At 37.4% G+C, this 21,599-nt stretch overlaps 1 protein-coding gene across 1 annotated transcript in view; it reads right to left on the reverse strand.

Annotated features, from left to right (window-relative positions):
• Positions 1-403: 403 nt before the first annotated feature.
• Positions 404-21,599, reverse strand: part of KCNN2 (potassium calcium-activated channel subfamily N member 2) — a 67,022-nt gene continuing 45,826 nt past the window's right edge. The window contains exons 5-8 of the mRNA XM_017728319.1: positions 9,631-9,741; positions 7,159-7,286; positions 2,574-2,643; positions 404-733 (exon numbers count right to left, since the gene is read on the reverse strand). Coding sequence (XP_017583808.1) covers positions 446-733; positions 2,574-2,643; positions 7,159-7,286; positions 9,631-9,741 — 597 coding nt within the window. The 3' untranslated portion in view covers positions 404-445. The remainder of the gene's footprint in view (positions 734-2,573; positions 2,644-7,158; positions 7,287-9,630; positions 9,742-21,599) is intronic.

Below are 21,599 nucleotides of genomic sequence, written 5' to 3' on the forward strand. Positions count from 1 at the left end.
CAGTTAGCTTTCATACTGAGAAATTATTATTAAGCTTCAATTTAGCTTCTTAAAAGTTCACAATTAGGTCTTTTGATTGTTATTTTTTTTTGGTCATTAGGTCCAAGTAATCAAGTAACTATGTGCAGAAATTAACCTTTTTATTATACTAGATTATGTATTGTAGTAGTAAAGCTTGTTTGAAGTGCATGAATAAAAAGTGAAATTACAGGAAGAACAATCTAATATAGCAATAATAGGTGCATTCACTGTGCATTTGAGAGGAGGAGGGGGGAAAAAAAGAAGAGTTTTCACTCATTTTGGCCTAAAATCTGTTCAGGTTTCCAGGATTCTGACATCAGAACCCAGATAACACTGGCTAGAACCATAGGGCTTTACAATAAAAGCTAAAATATTGACCATATGATGGCAAAAAGTCTTTATTTTGCGGTTAACTTATTCTCTTCTAGCTACTCTCTGATGAAGTTGGTGGTGCTGTGGAGGATGATCTCCTTCTTCTTGACAAAGATCGTGACCGTTCAGCACTGTAGGCAACATGCTTATCGTAATTTTGTATCTGAGCCTCGAGGAATTCCCTCTGTTGCTGGCTGATTGTCTGGCTAATCACTCCAGGAAGAGCTTGAATGCTACCAATTAAAGTTTCCAGTTTAGTTTCCAGAGTAACAATTCTCTTCTCAAAATCTTCACTTCTTTCATTTAAGTCAGAAATCATGTCATACATGATGTTTTGAGTCTGAAAGCAGAAGGATGTAAGTAAAGGTTTAGAGAGACCTTACAAGTATTGCAACAAGTAGCACAACTCTACAAGGGTTTGTAAAAGAGGATATGAGTATTATTACAATAGATAGTCTTGTGAAATAATTTTCCCTGTAGATTAAATTACAGTAGACTAAGCTTTCTACTAGATTTCTTGAGCAGAAATGTAATGCCTTTTAGTAGCACTTCAGATTTCAAAGTTGAAATCAATTAAAAACCAGACCTTTTGTGGAAATTCAGGTGCTTGGGAGTGCACCAGGTGAAGCTTTTTGAACAGTCAGTGGAAGCCACCAGGGGACTGAAGGCTCCAGTGATGTGCTCCATCCTTAACTGTTCTTGATTCTTAAACACCGTCGTTCTTGAAAGCAGAGCACAAATGTTGTTCACTGGCTTTCTCCCTAAACTGAGCAGGTTTTCTTGGATTGGCAGTAAGAGGAATCCAGTGCATTGTTTTTGAAAAGTAGTGCAAGGAGTAAAAACTCAATTGTATGCTTTTCTACTTCTGCATTTCCAATCTATCTGGCCTCTATAAAACACTGTTTGGATACAGCAAATATATACAGTGTACTTTAAAATGACACAATGGTCAGTAAAAATGTAATCTGAAATGTGTTATTTCATAGGGACTTGGAACTGGTTAAAAAAAATGGCTAAATGTCTGCCTCCTACAGACTGAGACTTCAGATTATTTAAACTAGAGTAAAAACTGGATGTAATTCAGTAGAAAAAATGGTTGAAATTTATGAACCATCCAAAGGAAAGGAAAATTAATTGAATGACTACCTGAAGTGTAAACCACTTCAGTATCAGGTGAGTGTTATAACCCATTTCTCTGCCTCCTGTTTCAGGGTGCTAGCATCATCCTTGAATAGTCTTGTATCCTACACAAAATAGTATCTTAAAAGTCCTTATTAGCTGCCAGAAGCATTAGACTGAACTGTATTTTCACCTGAAGTTGTCAGGTGGTTCTGTAAAGCAAGAGGGGAATGAACACTGAAGAGTTTAATCATTGCTTTGATGCACTTGAAATCGAGGAGGATTTTGAGGTAAATGAAGAGGTGTACAAGAAACCCTTAGGAAGAGCCCATTAATGCTTCTAATGTTGCCTCAAACTAAGCTCACAGTAACTCTTAAATATTAAGATCTAATGAGAAATCCAAAATGCTATCAGCTCAGACCTCTAGCTTCCTAGTTATTATATATTCATGAAAAATTCTAACAACAATAAACAAGCAGTTTGCAACTGAATAGCCTCTTTTACCTCAACTCAAATGGTTTAAAGAAGATTTTAAAAGCCTTATGATATACTGGCAAAGTAGGCAGCTATTATTCATTATAAAAACTTAAATAAATCCAGATCTAAATTTACTTATCTAAAGTTACTGCTGCGTAAGACAACAGGAACAGAAAACCAGATCCTCTAATTCCAGTCAAGAGGCTATGTACTATGGTCTGTGATGGCACAGTCACTGTCACCACATGGCGTATCTCCTTACTACACAGCACTACACCACTACGGCCCACTCACAGTTCAGCATTTACCATGACCACTGCAGTCACTTCAGGAGCTCTCAGGATCAGTCTCTTATTGTGACGTCTTTTTCAAATGTACAAAAAAATAAATAAATATGGCACATTCAAACTTTCATCAGGATGTTTCTTTCAGTAGGTACTACCACAAAACACACACATATTTTCACTTGCTACAAATAACAACCTTGTTAACAAGATTTGCACATATAATGCACACCATTTTCACTTAAAAGCGCTTCATTTTGAAAGAATGAATGTTGAAACAACAGTAACTGCCTACTAACCTTTGCCAGGTCCACCAAAGTGTTGGCTTGATCATTCAGTTTCCTTTGTTCCATTTTTACACTTCTTAATCTAAAAAGTGGAATTTTAAGTCAGATTTTTTTTTGTATGAGGTCATACTAGGATTTCTAAAGAGCATGCACAAAACTTACAAGAGCAAATAACTGCATGGACAATGCCTTGACTACTTTGTGTAGAGTCATAATCGGTCATGTGCCTGCTACAATGAGAAGCATGCTTCTTCAACACCGCAAAAAAGGAAAGAGCAAGGAAATGTGATGTCCTCAAGAATACCATTTGCCATGGTCAAAGTTGAATTCAAAAAGGAAGATAACAATTTATCCAGACTACATGAAAGAAAGCCAAAACATTCCTCAAAGCCTCAGTATCGTGACAAGTAGATATAGGAAGAAACATAAACCAGAAGCTTTTTGTCATTATTATTGTAGTAATCAAGAATCTTCCCATGCCTACATGACTAGATACAGGTATTAGCCCTGTTCTGTCGGAAATGGATTGGGTTAGCAGTGTTGGAACCTGATGAACATACAGTGATAAGTGAGTTTCTCCTTACTTTAAATAGAACTTCCATCTGACCAGCAGCTAAATGACCAACATGCTTGCCAATACATTTGGTTTTCTTAGATAACTTGTGAATCTTAATATGATTACATTTTAAATTTACATCAGACATTCTTTTTCAAAGCACTATTTAAACTACAGCATTGAAAAACTATGAAAGAAGCAGCAAGGGTGTATTTTTTTTTTTGATGCATACCTATCTACATTATTATTAGATATGCACATTCCTTACAAGATATAAACATGACCTTTCTTATATATTCCCTGATACAAAGCCCATGTTTTCCAGATTAACTGCTAGAGGAGTGGTTTGTAGATCTGATTTTCACAAACAGGCGACTTCTACCATGAATAATTTTTTCAACATCTCATAGTAGACCCATACTCGAGCTTTCAATGACTTTTCTGGCTGTTCTAGAGCAGGAAATAGGGTTTTACAAAACCAAGGTATCAATTTATAAACAATGTGTGACAAGATACCACTTCAGTCTATCAGTATGTCAAGGGCCAACCAAAATAACAATTTGGTTAGCTGTTAAATGGAACTAAGTTTGGCAGCATTTTGTGGAAGGTGGCTTGCTAATGCATTCTCTGCCCATTTCTCAGTGATGGTATTACTTAGAAAGTTAGTTTAAAGAAAGCCTTCTAGAAGGTATTTCAAAATCAGAAAGTTTCTTTCATATCTTTAGTTTACAAGCATTTCCTTTCATATCTAGGTTAACTGCCATGAGGAAGTAAGTTGTGGAGAGTGAAATATCATTTAAAAATATCTTTAAAATATAAATGGCAATAACTCTGTTAAGGTAGAAATTAATTGACCACATAAAACTGGCATTCCAGCAGCTTGTTACTGGAATGTCATGTGCTCTTCTTCCACTGCAAGCTTCTTTCAGAGCATGACATAAATGCAGACTTTTGAAATGGTGTTTCCAGAGGCTGTGAGCTGGAGTTTTTCTAAAGCGAAAAATATGAAGGAGTCGCCAAGGTACAGAATTATATAATTACAGTCTCAGAACAGAATAATTATTCAAAAGTAATGATTTCACTGGAGAAGGACAACCCCAGTGTTTTGGTGACCATTCTCTCAAATAATCTGTAGAATATGTGTTTTCTGCTTTTCTTAAGATTCAATGACTCATCTGTCTGAACGTCAGTATTTTAATTTTAAAATTCCAGGAAGTCCATTGTTATTGTAGTAGTACCAGTACCAGTTGACACCAACACAATAATTCTTCATGATAACCAACCCAACACCTACCACAGGCTGTAAGAATGTATAGGTATGGCAAGTCTTTAGCTGCAGCAGCCGGATTTAAAGTAAACCAAAAGACTTTAATTGTTTAATTCATTAAAATAAAATTTTGATTTTATGAACTTCACTTATCACAGAAAAAGATCATGATTCTGGATCACGTTTCCATGGCAGCAATCAGACCACTGAAGTTCACAAATAAAAACTCTGTTTTTTTGCATGCAGACAGTGGTAAATTCTTCAAGTTTAGAAAGGAACAGCTTGTACAACTTACTTCCGAGCTCTATTTTCATTTTGTTGAAAAAAAGACAAAACAAAAGAAAACAAAATGTAAAATATACTAAAACAACCAAATGAGCACAGTGGGCTTGATTCAGCAGGTGGAAAGTCCTAGGGAGTTGCTACTTCTTTCGATTAGTAGCTGCCTGAGGAGGAGTCTAACTCACTTGCATTCATGATGACGGAATCTGCAATATCTTCAAGCCTTCCCATTAACTATCATCTGTAGATTTTCTTATTCATACAATACATAACATGCCTTTTAATGATTTCGCCTTCATCTTACGTATCATCTGCATGAGCAGCAGAACACACAGATCAGGTGAAGGCATTTTAGAGCTGTGACCATGACTGTTATCATGATCTAGTCTGGTTTCTTTTATGAAATTGGCCCTGAAATGCCACTCCTTTTATTTTTGTCTCCAGTGAAATGGTTGGAAGGTGAAGGAGGGGTACCAAACAAAATTTAAGAATCCAGAAAGATGGAAAACTCTAAGTCACTTGAGAAAAGCTCAAAGATGTAAAAGGATGAAAAATTCATTTGCATCCATCTACCCAGCTACAGGAAGAAAGCAAACTGCTAGTGCAATGTTTTCATCTATGGCACATTCTTCAGCATATTGAAAAAATTATCTTTTGTCTGTTTCTTAAATACAAAAGTTCTGGGGCGGTAGTGCAAAGTGGTAAAGGATAGAGAGAAATGACTAACACAGCTGTGCAGTGTAGCTGTCACAGCTAGGAAAAAATTACTACTGCCACCTTCTTCACCCCACCCGATTAATTCATTTTTAAGGGAGGTGCAGAACACACTTTATATCCTGCAAAGGTCTTCTGAGTTTGAGTGATATATAAAGCTGGAGATCGAGCCTGCTGTGCTTTTTAGATTATTTTCTGAACATATGTGCTCATACACACACAGACACATACACACATACACACAAAATAAATAGCAAAGTTAAAATGTTAAGGAACAACCTTTGCAATCAAGGATTCAAGTCCAGCAAGGATGCACATGACATGCCATCCTCTCCCCAGAACCCCTGCCACTCCCCTCCACCTCCCAATCCTTTAAGCTAAGACAGATGACCAAACTGGTATATAAAAATATACTTTTTATATTCACATAAAAATGCCACAACTTCTGTTGTCTTTTTATTCCTCAAAGTATTTCCACAATGACACAGTAACATTTAATCCTGCAAATTTGCTAAATATAATACAGTAATCAAGGTTTACAGAATACTTCGCATCTTAAGCTTAGCTACCTACTGCTTTAAAATACTGCTACGAAAGAGAGAAAGAATGATTGTCAGTCTAAATTTACTAACAGGACATGAATTAACCTGGCCTTCCCTTCCTGTCTTTCCTGCAAGATGCTACATAGATGTTCTTTTCGTCATGGATACTTCCTTCACATCTCTTCACTGCTTGGCTCAGACACAGACCTACACTCAAACCATCAGTTTGAAACTAAACTTATCTATTTACCTTTTCCCTATAACTAATGGGAACTATTTTCATAGGCTGTACAAATGGCTGCCTCAGGCTGGATGGGGATAACAAATAGAACAGACAAACAGGTCCTGACCATTCCTCAAAAGAATTCTGGTTCCCGAGGACAAAACTCTGGGGTTTTTTCCTCCCATTTAGTTCAAGAAATAGCAACCATTGTGCAATTCTGCTTGTTTTGATGTGCTTTATGATAAACACATACCGCAAATTTTAGAAAAATACTTATAGTGTGGCAATACCATGGTACAGCTTAATCCTACTACTGGTTTTAAGTCACAGGCTTGTTTTCAGACCCTCAAGTTAGAGGGGAAGAACTCATTTGAGTAATTCCAGAGGTGCTCAAAGGTCTCAACTATTGGCATACACTCCAATTTTCTAGAAGAGATGTCAGGGGTCATAGCTGACATACCAACATTTGATATTATGCACTGAGAATATACAGTGGAAAGAGGCAACTAAATGCTGGTAGACCATGCCATGATACTTAATGAATATTCTTTTCATTAACTACTCTCTTTTATCACATCATTCTGATTTTAAAATATTAAAACATCTACTACAAAGCAAAATTTTTTGAAAAAATTTTCTTCTGTCTATTGTACTTTGCATCTTACTGCTTGGAAGCAAATGCATAAAAACAAAGGATAGTCTCAGTGGCAAAGAACAAAAAAGTCTTAGATAATTCAAGAAGCACTGGAAACTTCTAAAAAACATTAACGAGTTTATATGGACATAAACTGCCTGCATACCTTTTTATTTTATTGTAAATAGATAATACAGTAAAACCTTATATTTACTTTACTCTGAAAGAAAATCAACCTCAAGAACAATCTTCTATGAAGGGAAGGGAATGGTGGACGAAGAGAAGGGAGAGGACAGGATGGGACTAAGAGTGACTGAGGGAGAAGGAAACTCATAGAGAGAACACCTTCACAGGAAAAACAAAGCAAAATAGTACTTACTGATGAATAGCTTGCAAGAATTTGCGTTGATGTTTCCTTACTTTTGCATGGTCTATTTTTTTAACCAGCTTTGTGTTTTTATAAATTAACCATGTTTCCCTGAGTACATTGGCCGCTGCATTTTTCACCTGTTTAATAAAAGAAAAACACCAGGCTGACAAAAGTAGTATTATGTTATGTTTTCACTTTTCTGGTCCTAACTCATTCTAAAGCTTTTAAAATGCTGTCTTAACTATGGGAAGTGGGTACCTCAAGAAACTGCAGCACTGAGGGGAGAAAGCAACAACTGGACTAAGGGGACTGCTGAGCAATTTCCTTTTTATATAGATGTGAAATTGGGATCAAATATTTTTGCATCCAGGAATAATTTTCCCTCTTCAAAGAGTTGGAACTGTTTGTTGTTTATGGCAATACAAATTACAGCGAGGAAATACTCATGCATTATCTGTACGTTAATTAAGTGTATTTAATAGTATGATGACATTTCTCGCTTCTTCTATGGTTAGAACCTCTTAATTCTCTTAGCAATTTAACAGTCTTTTAAGCTTCCAGAGCCATTTGAACACTTTTTCCCTTTCCTTTTTTTTTGGGGGGTGGTTAGTTTTTATATTTGTTTCTTTTTTAACATTCTCCAAGAAGATGAAAAAATATGTTGTCAATTAACATGGGCAGAGTTCTATTTAAAAAGTGCTTTGCCTTTTTTTTCAATGAGGCTTTCCATAAAATATTGAAGGTAAGAGTACCTAGAGTTCTCTTTTTAGGTCATACAGAAGTTTCAAGAGTGCTTAAAAACATACAAATAATTTGAATGCAATGTTGATTAATGATGGAATGACTAGGTTACTTACAAATAAAAACTGGCCTAACTATTCACCTTTATTTTCCGTCCCTCCAGCTTTATGTCATGCCAGTAACTGCAGTGTTAGAGCTAAGTCAAGGGCTAAGTCATTGCAGGAATGTCATGCAATAGCTCTGCCCAGCAACAGGTCACCCCCAACCTGGCACCTGTAAGTGTTGGAGAACCTTGTCCTGTCTTCAGTGAAAGCACAACCACATAGTGAGGAGGTTTAGAGACCTCCTCACAATCCCTAAGCAGCCCTTGCACTTCCACAAGGTATCGCTGTCTCCAGGCCGTGAGGAAAGCTCCCCATCACCTGCATGATTTGTGACCTGCTGTGCATCTTGGATTTCTTTGCTTGGTTTGCTTTTCATGTGCTGTGAGTTTCATGAGCTTGAAGGTGTGAAAGTACCACTTGGATAAAGTATTAGACTAACACTGAGATTTATATGAAGGTGAACAAAATAAACTTCAGAAGGCATAAATAAATAAACACCAGACTCAAAATCTGGCCAATCTCTGCAAGACATTTTGGGCTCAGCTCTCAGATAACCCTAGAAAAGTAACTGTGTTAGGAAGGGACAAATTGTTTTCTGTGGTCTAGTATCAACAAGACCATAACTGACTGCAATAGGAGTGTTAACCAACAAGCTCAGAAAGCCACTTTGTGTCAGAGACCCTTTATACCTATATAAGAACTGTCTTCCCACGCATCCTTAGTCTTTCCCCACTGTGACTGCTTAGAGGAGATACAGGCTGTTAGTGGTGAGCAGCACAGAAATGAGAGAGCCAGCACAGACAGAGCAGTGTTTTGAGAAACACAGCATGTCGGGATAGGACAGGGCTCTCTGCTGCAGAGCTCCCTGGAAGTGCAGCGCTGCAACGCTGCATGGAGCTGTACCAGGGCAGTCACCCTCCTCCTTGCCGGGAGCAGAACTACTGTCTCCATCTTAGGCATTGACATCCCTCTGAACACATTGGTAAGGAGAAACTCTGCTGAACTCCTGTTGTGTTTAAAAGGACCTTTGTCCCCACATTGGCTCTTCTCAATAATGAAGACTAAACAAGTTGAGTGGACTGTACAGCTACTACTCACTTGTTCCCTCAACACTGACCTGATTCATTTCAGCATTCATTTCTACTTCTTTGTTTGCTGCATTTTCTTTCATTTAAAATATTTCTTTGAATACCAATGATTTCTATTTTTCAATAACAATCTCTTCTAAAAATAATATAAACAAACATCTTTCAGAACGCTTCAGCACTGTGTGCTGCTAAAAATAAACCATGCGTTGTGTACAAAAAGCAATTGGAAAGACTGCCTCACTCACAAACCCTGAAACGTTGTTTTCTTAAGAACATCTCTCATAGCTTGAAATTCTTGTTTTTAACTGTTATTTCACCTATTTTAGCTAAAAAAATTGTATTTTCATATGCCACATAGCTTTTGGTTTAATACAGTACTCTAGTTTCACAGCAGGTAAGTGCTGTGAAACTAGACTATTAACTAATTAACACCAACTACCTTCCAGTTACAAGAACCCTCTATACAATATTGAAATCCTCAAAATTTTTTGACACCTTGCAGTTGCCCTCAATTTAGAGATGAACTTAAGGTATAAAGTGTGACTTACTCTTTTAGTTAGCTGGGTGTCCATCATGAAATTATGCACATGTTTTTCAGCTTTGGTAAGTTCTAACTTCCTTGCCACCACAGCTACCACCAGTGCAGTGCACCCAGCACCCTGAAAACAATAAAACAAACCCCCAAGATGTTACTACTGCATTTTGCAGAGTTTTTAGAGGAAGTTTCTCCTTTCCTGTAGAAGTATGGCAGGCATCAGGTGATTCATCTCAGGTAAATACAGTCAACATGCTACAGCTATTTAATTTCAGAGTAATATGAAAAGTCAATATTTACAGGTTGGTAAACTGTCAAGGCACCAAAATAATTAGTGAGCAGCATTATTTCAAAGTTCTGCTTTTCCTTTTCTTTCCTGCAGGCGTTAAAAATTTGAACATGTCCCATTTCTAATGCATAAATAAAGGGGGTGATAAAAATAACTTTTTAAACCCAGAATGTTAGTAACAGAGCACCCTGTTCTTAAAAATTTTCTCAAGGTTATAGCAACTGCTAAAGAGAAAATAAGATTAGATTAGTATTTGGCAACACACACACACAAAAGAAAAGTTTCTTAGGATTTTCTGTAGGGCCTAAAAATAATAGCAAAATTAGTATTTACTCACTTTAGTATATTTTCCTGTTGTTTTGAGTCCTTCAGTGATGTTTTCCTGTATTATTTCTGCTTATCTTATTACCATATAAAATAGAACACACACACAGGACCATGTCTTCAAACCTTGGAGAAAATACCGATTTTCTAATTTGTGCTGTGTATATGTCTGCACATGCATGTATATACATGGACACACATGTCCACAACAGGCTAATGCCAGAAGGTTCCTGTCTCTTTCAAATGACAGTGCCTTTATCAGCATCACAAATTTAAACACTATTGTATGGGCCGGGTGAAACGGAAAGGAGGCTAAAATGAGCCAAGTAATAAGAAGCACTGTCAATTATACACATCTAGAGGTATCATTTACTTTACATTATTTATAAATTCTGCTGCCTTAGTATTTTGTTTTTATAAACAAATTTTTACAGGTTCTTTTTAAAAAAAGTATAGCTATATCATTAAATATATGAGGGTGTGTTTAACTTGCAATTCCAATCTAATTCTAATCTGTTTAACATCATTTCAATCTAGTTCTTATTGCACTTGTGTCAGTTACTCTCCAATATAAAGCAATCTCTCATTGTCCATTGAAGCTTAACACATTTTCATTCACAGAGCTTTCTCCTATTCATTCTGTATTTCTCTCATAAATTTATTCTCTCTCTATCCCCCACATCTATAACTGCCTTACCAACTCCAGAAAATCCAGAAGAAATCTCAGAATTTAGCTTTCGAAGTACAAAATCCATTAACAAACATAGAGACTGCAAAATAAATTAACTCATTGGAAACCCCTTTTCACACAATGTCCTTAAAAACCTGAATTTTTTCTCTCTGTGTACTTACTGAGGCACACAATGAATTTTGTGAAAGCCTTTGTTTCTTCATTTCCCTGGTAGATTGCTCCAAGAAATCCATCCAATTCCTTTCAAGCACCTAATTTTCTACAATTAGTTCTCATCTTCCATCCTCAACAGCTCTCAGAATTCCTTCAAATGAGTTGCTCATAACTTTGCTGCATTTCCTGCTTCTCTCCTGTCCTCAGTACTAAGCTTTTGCTGTTCTCTATCTTTTCTCCAGTCCTGTGATGATGGAAGTTCATGGGAAATTACTTGAAGTTTTGCTCTCACCATGAGTCAAAATGGTGCTAAAAATTCCCTTGCTTCTCCAGACCCCATTAACAGTTAAAAAGGAAGAAGACAGGCCATACTGTCTTAAGCCATGCAGCTTAAGACTAAATACTCCAGGAGTCCACTGAGCCTTCTGAGAAGAGGACTAGACAGGAGATGCTCTAACATGTCCTACCTCCCCAGAAAACAGACAGCACTCTTTAAGTCTTCTTGCTGTCAAGGGAGATGCTAATATGCAGAAGATTTCTCTGTAGGCAAATAAATTAATAAATTACCCCATATAATACCAAGGAAATGAAGATAAAAGCAGACATCTTTTGGTTCAGTATGTCAGGAAAACCAGGGGCCAGATCTTGATATAATGACATAACTGGAGTTCTGCTTGCTAACAGCAAGAAAGCTAGAATGGAAATGAGCTTTTTAATACAGACCCCACTGGCACAGAACACCTGTTTAAGCTAATTTACTGGGGGAGAGAAATACTAGACCATTCTTTCCCAGTTCCCCTCAAAAATACTAGAGGAATGGTGGCAGGCAAAAGAGTTTGGTTTGAGGCAAAATCATTCCAGCCTTTGTGATTAAGTCTCATGCTTTTTCAAAGTGGCACAGCAGCTGTAAGGGCCAAGTGCTGTTAAAACCAGCAGTTTTAAGTCTCACATAAAATATACTGCCTGCAGCATCACAATGCTGTCACTGGCAAGCTGTGACAACCACCTCTATGATGAACATAGGCTCTTTTAGTATTTCTCCAGAAGTAGGAAGTATTATACTACCTGCCTGTTTACACTTCACAGTACTTTGAAGAAAAAAAATCACTCATATCAGCTTACAACAATGACTAAAATGCCACTTAAACTACATGATGCTAATTAATACTTCATGTTACGGTGATCTGCAGTATTACATGACTCCCCTAAAAAGCTCAACATCCTTAAAAATACTAATAAAGTGAGAATGACTCAAAATTGTAGAAATTAAATAGAGGCAATACAGTTACTTTAAAAAATGGTAGCATTGTATGTATGATACTTGCCACAGTTTTTGAATATGCTGATTGATAGGAAAATCAGTAGGTCAGCTTATATGCTGTTTATTTGTTATATCAATACTATGCAATGCAGCAGCTATTTATATATTAAAATTACTCAATCTAAGTAAAAGATTGAGTAATAATTATTTCAACTGCAGGAGGGGTTTTCTAGAGAATAAAATTCTACAACGTCTTATATTTGATTACCGCATTTTATAACTTTCAACATCATTGTTTTTATCCTGTTTTAAAGTAAATAATTAAGTAAATCTTTGCTTCAAGCTCTTGTTCAGGAGAATTATATATAAGATGAAGAAAATGAAAAAGGCAGGAATGTATATATTTTCAAGTATCAAAGCACTAATCAATTCTATTTGGAATTCACACTCCTTAGTCAGCTGCCTGACCATCTCCTGCATTACAGAGTTATTGCAGTGTATTTTGGCTTGGTAAGCAGCCTGACTTTAAGGGCACTTAGGACAGAAATTACTACAACACATGCAGACAGTGTAAGCAAATTGATCAAGCCAAAGTTAAGGTTTGACTACATCGTTCATTTGCTCCACTTAATGGAAACAGGCAATAACAGAATTAACCATCCATTAATTTGATGGTGTTCAAGTATTCTATGATCAAGCATTTGCCGGCAACCACCAGTTTTAAAAGCTGATGTACCTGAATGTTTCTATTTTTCAGAGAGCATGTACTAGCTGAATGAAATTATCTACTAAAGCATGAGAAGATTTAAGAACTGTGATCTAAAACAACAAGATCAGGACTCTGCTGATGAGCTGAGCAATGCCTATTTCCTGTTTGAAATGATTGGAAGTTGAAGCACATGAATTTCATCCTGAATGCACAGTATTTCTTGCTTGATATGAAGTGTAGCATATTAGTCTACAGTAAAAGCAAGAAGTCTGGAAATAAACATATCCTCAGTCTTCAACTGAGCAAATCAACAAACTCTGGCCTCCACAGTGGCATGAGATCTCTGACGGTGATGTAGAATTTGCATTTGTGAGCAGTACAACCTTTAGCATAAGGTTCACAACCCTTTACATTGGATAGAACTCGTCTTGATTGTCAATCTGTCTAGCTGTTGTCCCTTATGAAAACACTTTGATTTGACTGCAAACAACTTGAGGACATTCTTTGTATCTTTAATTCTAAATGTGGTGTTCCTGTTAAGGACAAAGAATGATGCCTTAAGTTCAAATGCTCATGCAGGCAAGCAACAGTCTGTGAAAGCCATTCTCCAGTACCTTCTTTGATGCCTAGAATCCAAAATGAGTTTCCCTGATAGAAATGTAAGTAGAAGTCTATATTGGCATTTGTCATAGGTTAGCAAGCATAGTCCCGGAAGGGATGTCCTTGCTAAGGGGTGCTTACAGTTTCCTCTGGGAACTGATAGAACCTATCAGCTGGCCAGTTTGAATATGGACAATTCTCTAAGCCACTTAAAGTTGTGACCACCTCTGTGATCCACACTTAAGAACAGACAAACTCCCCCCCAAGCTCTCTCTCGTTTCTGGTGCTGGGACAGGTGGCTGCGGGCCCTGCTTGGGCCAGGCCGGGCCGGGCCACGGCCATCCTGGAGCCGATGGACCTGTTCCAGCCATGGAACCCCCCCCCCTGCCTTGCAAAGCTGCAAGGCCGAGGTGAGATTAACCCTTTTACTACTGTGAAGAGCTGAAAACCTGAGGGCAGAGAGAGAGGAGATGCTTAAAGCTGAAATTCTGTTGTGAAGCTATGATATATCAGAGTATCCTGTTGTAATTTCATGAAGATATGGGGGGTGGAGCGTTCAACTCGTAAGCAAAAGCACCCGCGCCGAGATAGGCAGATGCTGACGCAGCTGTAATTTCATGAGAAGTTTGGACAGGGAGAGATGGACCAGATGAGGACTTTTGCTCCAAACGGGCAAGGAGAAAACCTCAGTCCCTAGAGATGCTCCCAGAGATAGTCCTAACGAAGAAGATGAGGAAGACCCTTTGCTCCCAGGGAAGGAGAAGGCTTCTGTTTTTCTTTCTGAACGGCTCAACCTTAAAATTGTACCCCAAAAAACTTCAAGAGCGGACCCTCGAAAGCAGTTGCGGCAAAAGCTGCAAGTCGGGGGAAGGGACTCACACGCAGGCAGAGAGACTCCTCTTCCTAAATGGACTGCACAATATTTGGAAGTGGGAGGCTGTCTCGTTGTGATAATGTTTTCATAGCATGAGCAAGAAGAGGCTTCTCTTTCTAAATGGACTGACCAAGGTTATTATGGAAGTGGCAAACAGACCGAACATCTTAAGGGTCGTCTTTTTCCATTGTCAGTGGGAGAAGGGAGGAAGGTGGGGGGAGGAGGAGAGCTCTGAAGGTGGTATAATTTTTTTTTCCCTCTTTTAGGTCTGTTAATAAACTGCTTTATATTCTTTTAAGTTTGGTGCCTGCTTTGCATTTCTCCTAATTCTTATCTCACAGCAGATAAACAGTAATGAGTATTTTGGACCAAACCACTACACTAAATTGGTGTTTCCACCCGGTTACAAACCGAACCCGCGACAGCATTTTACTCATATATACTTAGGCACTTGTTAAACACTAGCAGGATAATAATTTTCTCAGTTACATAAGCCTAAATGATGACTGATACTCCTTAAAAAAATGAATGGAAGGCTGGACTAAATTGAGGGGGGAACAAATAATGTTTAATTGTATTTTAAGTTATACTTTAAGCTTAGCAACTGAACAAAACGCTTAAACATGACTTTCAGATAAAAGCATGATTATTACTTGGTGTTATCTTTCACTTTACCCTCAGGCATCATAAATTGCAACTTTTCCTATCTTCTGCACAGTGTCTCCTCTTGGCACTTAGTCCTCAATTATTGCAAGCCTCCTTTCAACTGGTTCAACAAAGCCAACTATGTCTTAGACACATCAGAGATTGCTGCAATGGTTATTTTCTTTGCCTGTCATTCTTATGATGTTATTTTGCTCTGTGTTGATGTAGTCCCTTCTCCATGGCATCGTATACAGAACATCTGCCCTCAGTTGCAATTATTTTATGACTCCTCATGGATTTTAGCTCTAATAAGCTCTTTCAGATAAGATTCTTTGCATCACCTATTTACTTAGTAAAAGCTCTCTAGAAACACATATAAATCTGAAATACAGTTTTCTTTTAAAAGCTTCTCCTTTTTTGTTTAGGATTTTACTTACTACAAAGCCTAGCAAAACTAGTGAAGGTACGTCAGATTCTGGTACGCCAAGACCATTTGTTCTGATCCTACATAATTCTTCCATTCTGTTTGCTCTACAGGAATGGTAAACTGTTCAGTAATTTGGACTATTTATTTCTATTCTCTTTATACAGTACTGGTATCAACAGGATCAGGTGTTAAGAGTCCTGAAGTGCTACAGGAATACAAATACGAATAAAGGTTGTAGGTCTGTATTATCCAGGTACAGTGTGCACATCATACTAGACCTGACTTTGCCTTTTCCTCCTTGTCAAAGTTATTCATCAATATACTTACTACATACCAGCTGAGATGCCTTTTGCAGTCCAATCACAATCCTCTGTCCTCCTCACTCATGCAACCCACCCTGAGCTTTCTGCTGATGTCAGCACAACCACCATACCAAAGCTGACTAACTGAAAGTTACTACAGAGAATTTCACATTATGGTAAACCACAGCTGACACAGCCATAGCAAGCAGCTGGAGTGAAAAAGCTGGCATATCCCAAAGCACAGAATGAAAATGTGCTTATGGAATCCAGATCAAGACCATGCCTTTACTACCACTCACAAGTGCTGAGACTGAGGGTTCACACTGCTGCAATAGAGTGATTGCAAAACTGCAGGGTTCAGACTTCAAGTAAAGTCTAGCAGGTACGCGCATCTAACATTCTCATCAAGGTTCAGTTTTACTGATAGCCAGAGAGGTGTATTCAATTCTTCAATCAGAGTTTATCTAAGGCAAATAAAGCCTTAGCAATGGCTGCATTTTCAGTTAGCATTGAAAGCAGAATTTAGTCAGTAGAGAAACCCTGTTGTCTTCTAAGTACATGCCTCTGGCATTGTCACTTGGTTCTTTTTTTGGTAAGGTTTCAAGACACCTTTACAAGACAACAGTGAATTGAGTCACTCCTGCAACCACCTGAAGGTTATATACATGCCTGGACAGTGCTATCAGTGAGAAGGGAAGCAACACTGCATCAATGCCTCAGCTGAAAGTCTCCTGGCATCTCTGGTTTACTGGACTGGAAGTGAAGTGCAATCTTTAGTGGTGTAGGTGTCACAAAAATGTCCTGCTATACTTGCCTGTAGCTGAAAGAAGGAAGTTGCCACATTTCTTGCTCACTTCCCTTGGGATCCACTGAGGGAGAGAGAAGGTGCGCTTTGCAGACATATGGTTCTGGTGGGAAATTTAGCTCTGCACCAGAAAAGGCACAATATTCCTCCTGCTGCTCTGCATAAAATGAAAATCCTGTAAGAATTTAAACAGGTATTTTGTTCATTTGGCTCTCTCAGAGGTGGACATACCAGGACCACCAGGGAAGGGAAAAAAAATTTAAAAAAAAAAGTTGCTTGAAGTGAAAAAAAAAAAACAAAACACCTCTCCAAAACAAGACAGACAGAGGCTAGGGAAATGGTGCTGTATAAATGTGAGTTTGCATTTGTCACTGTTTACTGGGAGAGATGTGTAACCTTGCAAGACTGAAACAAAATAAGATGAGTAATAGGACAACAACTATGCCATCTCAGCCAAAAGGGTGATCCAAAATATCTTTGCATTATTTATACTTTCATGTATTCAGTATTTGCCTGGCTACTACTGTCTTCATTGGAGTTTGTCTGCACCACATCTAGAACTTTACTGCAACATTTAAACTTCTGATCCATACAAGAGTAGACAAGCAGATTTGTTTAATTCTAATTAGACCATAAGGTTTTTAGCAATGTTGCAAAAATAAAAATTATGAAGACCATTAAATGTTATGTATAAATGTGAAATTGATTAAATACTGCCACATATAATAATGGGTAGTCATAGGTGAGGGTGAAGTAAACTTTTTGAGTAATGAAAGCTGGGTACTAGGAGAGACATCTGGGACAGCACAGGACATAATGATTTACACCATGAAGACAATATCTCTTCTACAGAGGAATGTATAAATGATTGTAATGTTAACTCAGAGAAGCCCAACAATTGAACATGCCCTGGTGACTAGGGCTCTGGTAAACCTTCAGTGGTCATAACAGCTAAAACACCCCTGGACTGTTTATCCCAATAAGTATAAAAAGCTTTATGCTGACCAAGGGTTGAAGTCTAATTTCATTAAATAAGCAGGCTTAACAGGCTATAAGACTGATGAGAAATATCACTTTAATAATTCAGGGTGAAAGCTACCAGTGTTGCTCTTGTTCATCACCTGTGTTGTAAATACAAAAGTTTCATGACAATATGTGTAAAAGTATATGAAAACTGCTGCACTAAATTTGAAGTTATTGCAGATGAAATTACATTTTCTCAGAACAAAGAAATTTTGTTGCAACAGTCATCATCTCCAGTGATACCTACATAAACAAAGACAGCATGAGACAACTGCTGCTCATTCCAGCCAGGAACTAACTGCCTTTGAATTTGCTGAAAGGCATCCATAACTAGATCTAAGTGAGAAACAGTTCCTGTGCCCTCTGAAACTTCAAGAACGTCCCTGGTCTACTGGTACAAACTAAAGACCTTCTGCAGAATCTTTTTTTCCCTTAATTTTTCTAATTTTGAAAGATGGTGAAACCCTTCAAGAGATGTTGTTTACTCAAATGGAGTAGAGCCTCTGCCATTGTCTCGCTTTTCAGATTACTGCCCTCTCAACCACTACTTCAGGGATCATGTTTTGAAGCTTCTCAACTTGATTTTGATAATTTATTTTTCTTTGCTTCAGTTAAAAGTTTCCAACAAGCCATAGTCATAAAATAATACCAAACTATGTTTTTTTCCTACAAAAGTTTCTATTTTTGCAATTTTTTGTGCTGCAACAACAATAGAGGAGATGACAAGTTCCTCAGCAGCCCAGCTTTTAATAGCTGTATCCCTAAGAATTCAGGCATCATTAACTGTCTTCTCCATATAAAATTTCTGCTCAATACATTGTCTGCTTAGGTTGTACTATGCTAGAAGGAACAAACGATCTCTTCTAAGTCCTGATGTCACTTGTATTAATTACTGAATTATAAGAACCAACTGAATTAAACTCTAGCATATATCTGAGACATGGACCCAAGATGCTATCAATTCATATGAAAAGCTTTTCATATTTTCTGCACTCTCACGGAAGTAAAAACTGAGCAGTGTTCTAGATTTTTGAAATATCCTCTTATCCACAGATAGCACAGCAGTTAGTGCTCTAACTAGAACTGATCATACCTTTTCAGCTTTTAGAGTGTAATTCAAAATACACTTCTGTGTTTCATAAACCATTATGTTTCTCCAACACACTACACAATTAAACAATGTGAACAAAAGTTTTCAGAAAATCACACAATGTTTTAGACATTATTCTGCACAGTAATTTACAACCTTTTTTGTACATTATCCATAAAGTTATATAAAATAATTTTCATATTTGATTGCTCAAATCTGATGTTTATGTTATTTTTCTCTTTTTCAGGACTCATCCCAGAAGACATGCAGACAATATTAACTCCGCAGTTAGGATCTATTTGTTTTCTCCCTCTTTTTCTTACGGTCTAGCAACAATTAAATTTCAAAGATTTTGCTACCAAGAAAAAATAAGACAGTTATAAGACAGTAGCAGTAGAAATTGCTACTCCAAGTGCCATGTTCCTCTTTTAGATAGTTTTCTGTATTTATTGGTAAGACCCGGCTGTCTATAATTACCATTTGCACAACATCAAACATCAAAATTTAGCCTTAGATGAAGAGTCCTCTATTCTCACAGCAGAAACACCACATCCTCATCACTTTTTTAATGATTCATAGGAAAGAAACTGTGATTGTTTAGAACTAAATGCATACTTTCAAAGGACATTAAAACCTTCAGCATGAGAAGATTTAAAATGAGATCTTATTAATTTTTGATTCACAATTTGGAACTAATAAAAACTATCGTCCCTAAAGCCAGATTGTAAGCAATGACTGCATTGTAACTACTCTAATAAGAATTCATCTACATTGAGTGGTCTTCAAATACTGTAGCTAAAAGATGACACTTAAAATTTTTGCAAGAAAAAATGCTAATCTTTCCCACATCTATTGTACAAATTTAAGAAACTTATTTATTTTTTTCTTTCATAGGCCTAACAATCTCTTTGAAGTTCATTTCAACAACAGAAGCAACTAAACTGTAATTTCCACATTAACAAACAAATACTTTGAAACAACATATATTTCATTTAAAGCAAACTTCATCAAGCTATACCCAACCAACTGCATCCTGTGACAGGACAATTGCATTTCATCTATTCCTCTCTATCCTGTTCTGAGAACAGTGACACCAGCCGTATTTTTATCCATCCATCACACTCTTGTAGACCTGCCTAATGTATACAGAGGGCAGAGGATACATTTGCCATCGATTTATAGTCCACCTGGCCCACAGTCTACTACTGCTGCCTAGTGAAGTCTCATTGGAAGAACACTGGTAATTGAGTTGAGGCATCCAGTTCAGTTTCACTTGCTTGTCTCTAAAACATCTCTGCATTGACCCATCTTTGTATCACTCTGTGTCAGTATTTTCAGGAAAGTTTCATATATTTAAGTGCTTTGCAAGATCAAACTGTAAATTGTTCATATTTTTTCACCGCTTGCCTTCTTTGTTCACAGGGTTTTTTGAGGGTTTTTTCCCCCAATTTCTCTAATACATTAAAGAGACTTCTTTGCTATCTTACTCTCAAGAATTCTCAAGGCATTTTTCTTTTTGTTATAATTTGAATATGTGTAAACATTTTCCTATTTTCCAGCAGTGTGCATTTGTAGAATTTAAAAGATGTCACTTGATACCAGTGACTCCAGACAGCAGTAGTTACAACTTCAATAGCCAACACAGCTTGGTGCCACCAGCACACTGCACAAAGTCCACTTCCCAGGCTGGACTACAAGGCAGAGTTCAGCCTGGGCACTCCCATTTCCATTGCACAGAAAGCAATTCCTAAGGCAGAAGTGGCAGGACAGACAGGGCACCCGGGCCCTTCCTTCATAGGGATCAAGACACCAAAGGAGGCTTCCATGGGCACCAGTTCCACAAAGCCAATCTTAACTCTTCAGTGGTCTGTATAACTACTCTGGTATTCACAAGTACTTCTATTTATTCCCCCTTCCATCCTGAGCAAATACTCAGTGGTATTTGGTATTGATCACACAATCCAGCAACGTATTTGCTGCTTCAGATGCTAGGGAATTACACTTTACCTCTCAAAATCAAATATACACTTTTATTTTACTACATCCATTCAACCATTACCCTTGTGTATCTTTCAATTAGACCACCAATTGGTCCTACTGAAATAATAATCACTAGGTCTGCTCTTTTAGGATCTATATTTTCCACAACGAACATTAATTAGTTACTGTACAAGTTTCAGAAGAGTAATTGGTTTTAAAGAATGATATTCAAGACCTGTAAGTTTTTTGGTATTGCAGGTTAGGCTAGAAGAGAGTTCATTATTATATTCACTGTGTCATACTCCATAATGCGCAGATCCTTTACAAAAACAAAACAAAACAAAACAAAAAGCAACCCCCCCAAAACCCAGAGTAATTTCAGCATCTGACTTTTCCCCATTGTTCCATTTTTCTTCTCAAAGATGACATAAATGTGAGCAGTGGTGAGGCTTTCACTATTGTTTTATCTATCGTAACACAGCAGCTAACTGGCTCATTTTTTTGTTAAAAATGCTTTCTGTCTCTGGAGATGTTTATCCCAAATTCATTACCACGACATCCTGATTGGAGCCTTTGTTCTTCCAAAGCAGCTGCAGAATTTATAATCACTAAAAAAACCCAATTAGAGACATGAAGGTATCATCCACACATTTTACAAGTCTACCAGTTGTGAAAAAGAGATGCCAGTGTGTGAAAATGATGTGTATAAATCCATGCTTGAGTTTTTCAAGGAAGCAATGGAAGCGACTCTATATCAGGATTCTGTCCTCATTCTACAATCCCTGCACTGCAAGGTGGCAATAAACACG

Source organism: Corvus brachyrhynchos, unplaced genomic scaffold (assembly GCF_000691975.1).
Source record: "Corvus brachyrhynchos isolate BGI_N302 unplaced genomic scaffold, ASM69197v1 scaffold90, whole genome shotgun sequence".
Taxonomy (NCBI): domain Eukaryota; kingdom Metazoa; phylum Chordata; class Aves; order Passeriformes; family Corvidae; genus Corvus; species Corvus brachyrhynchos.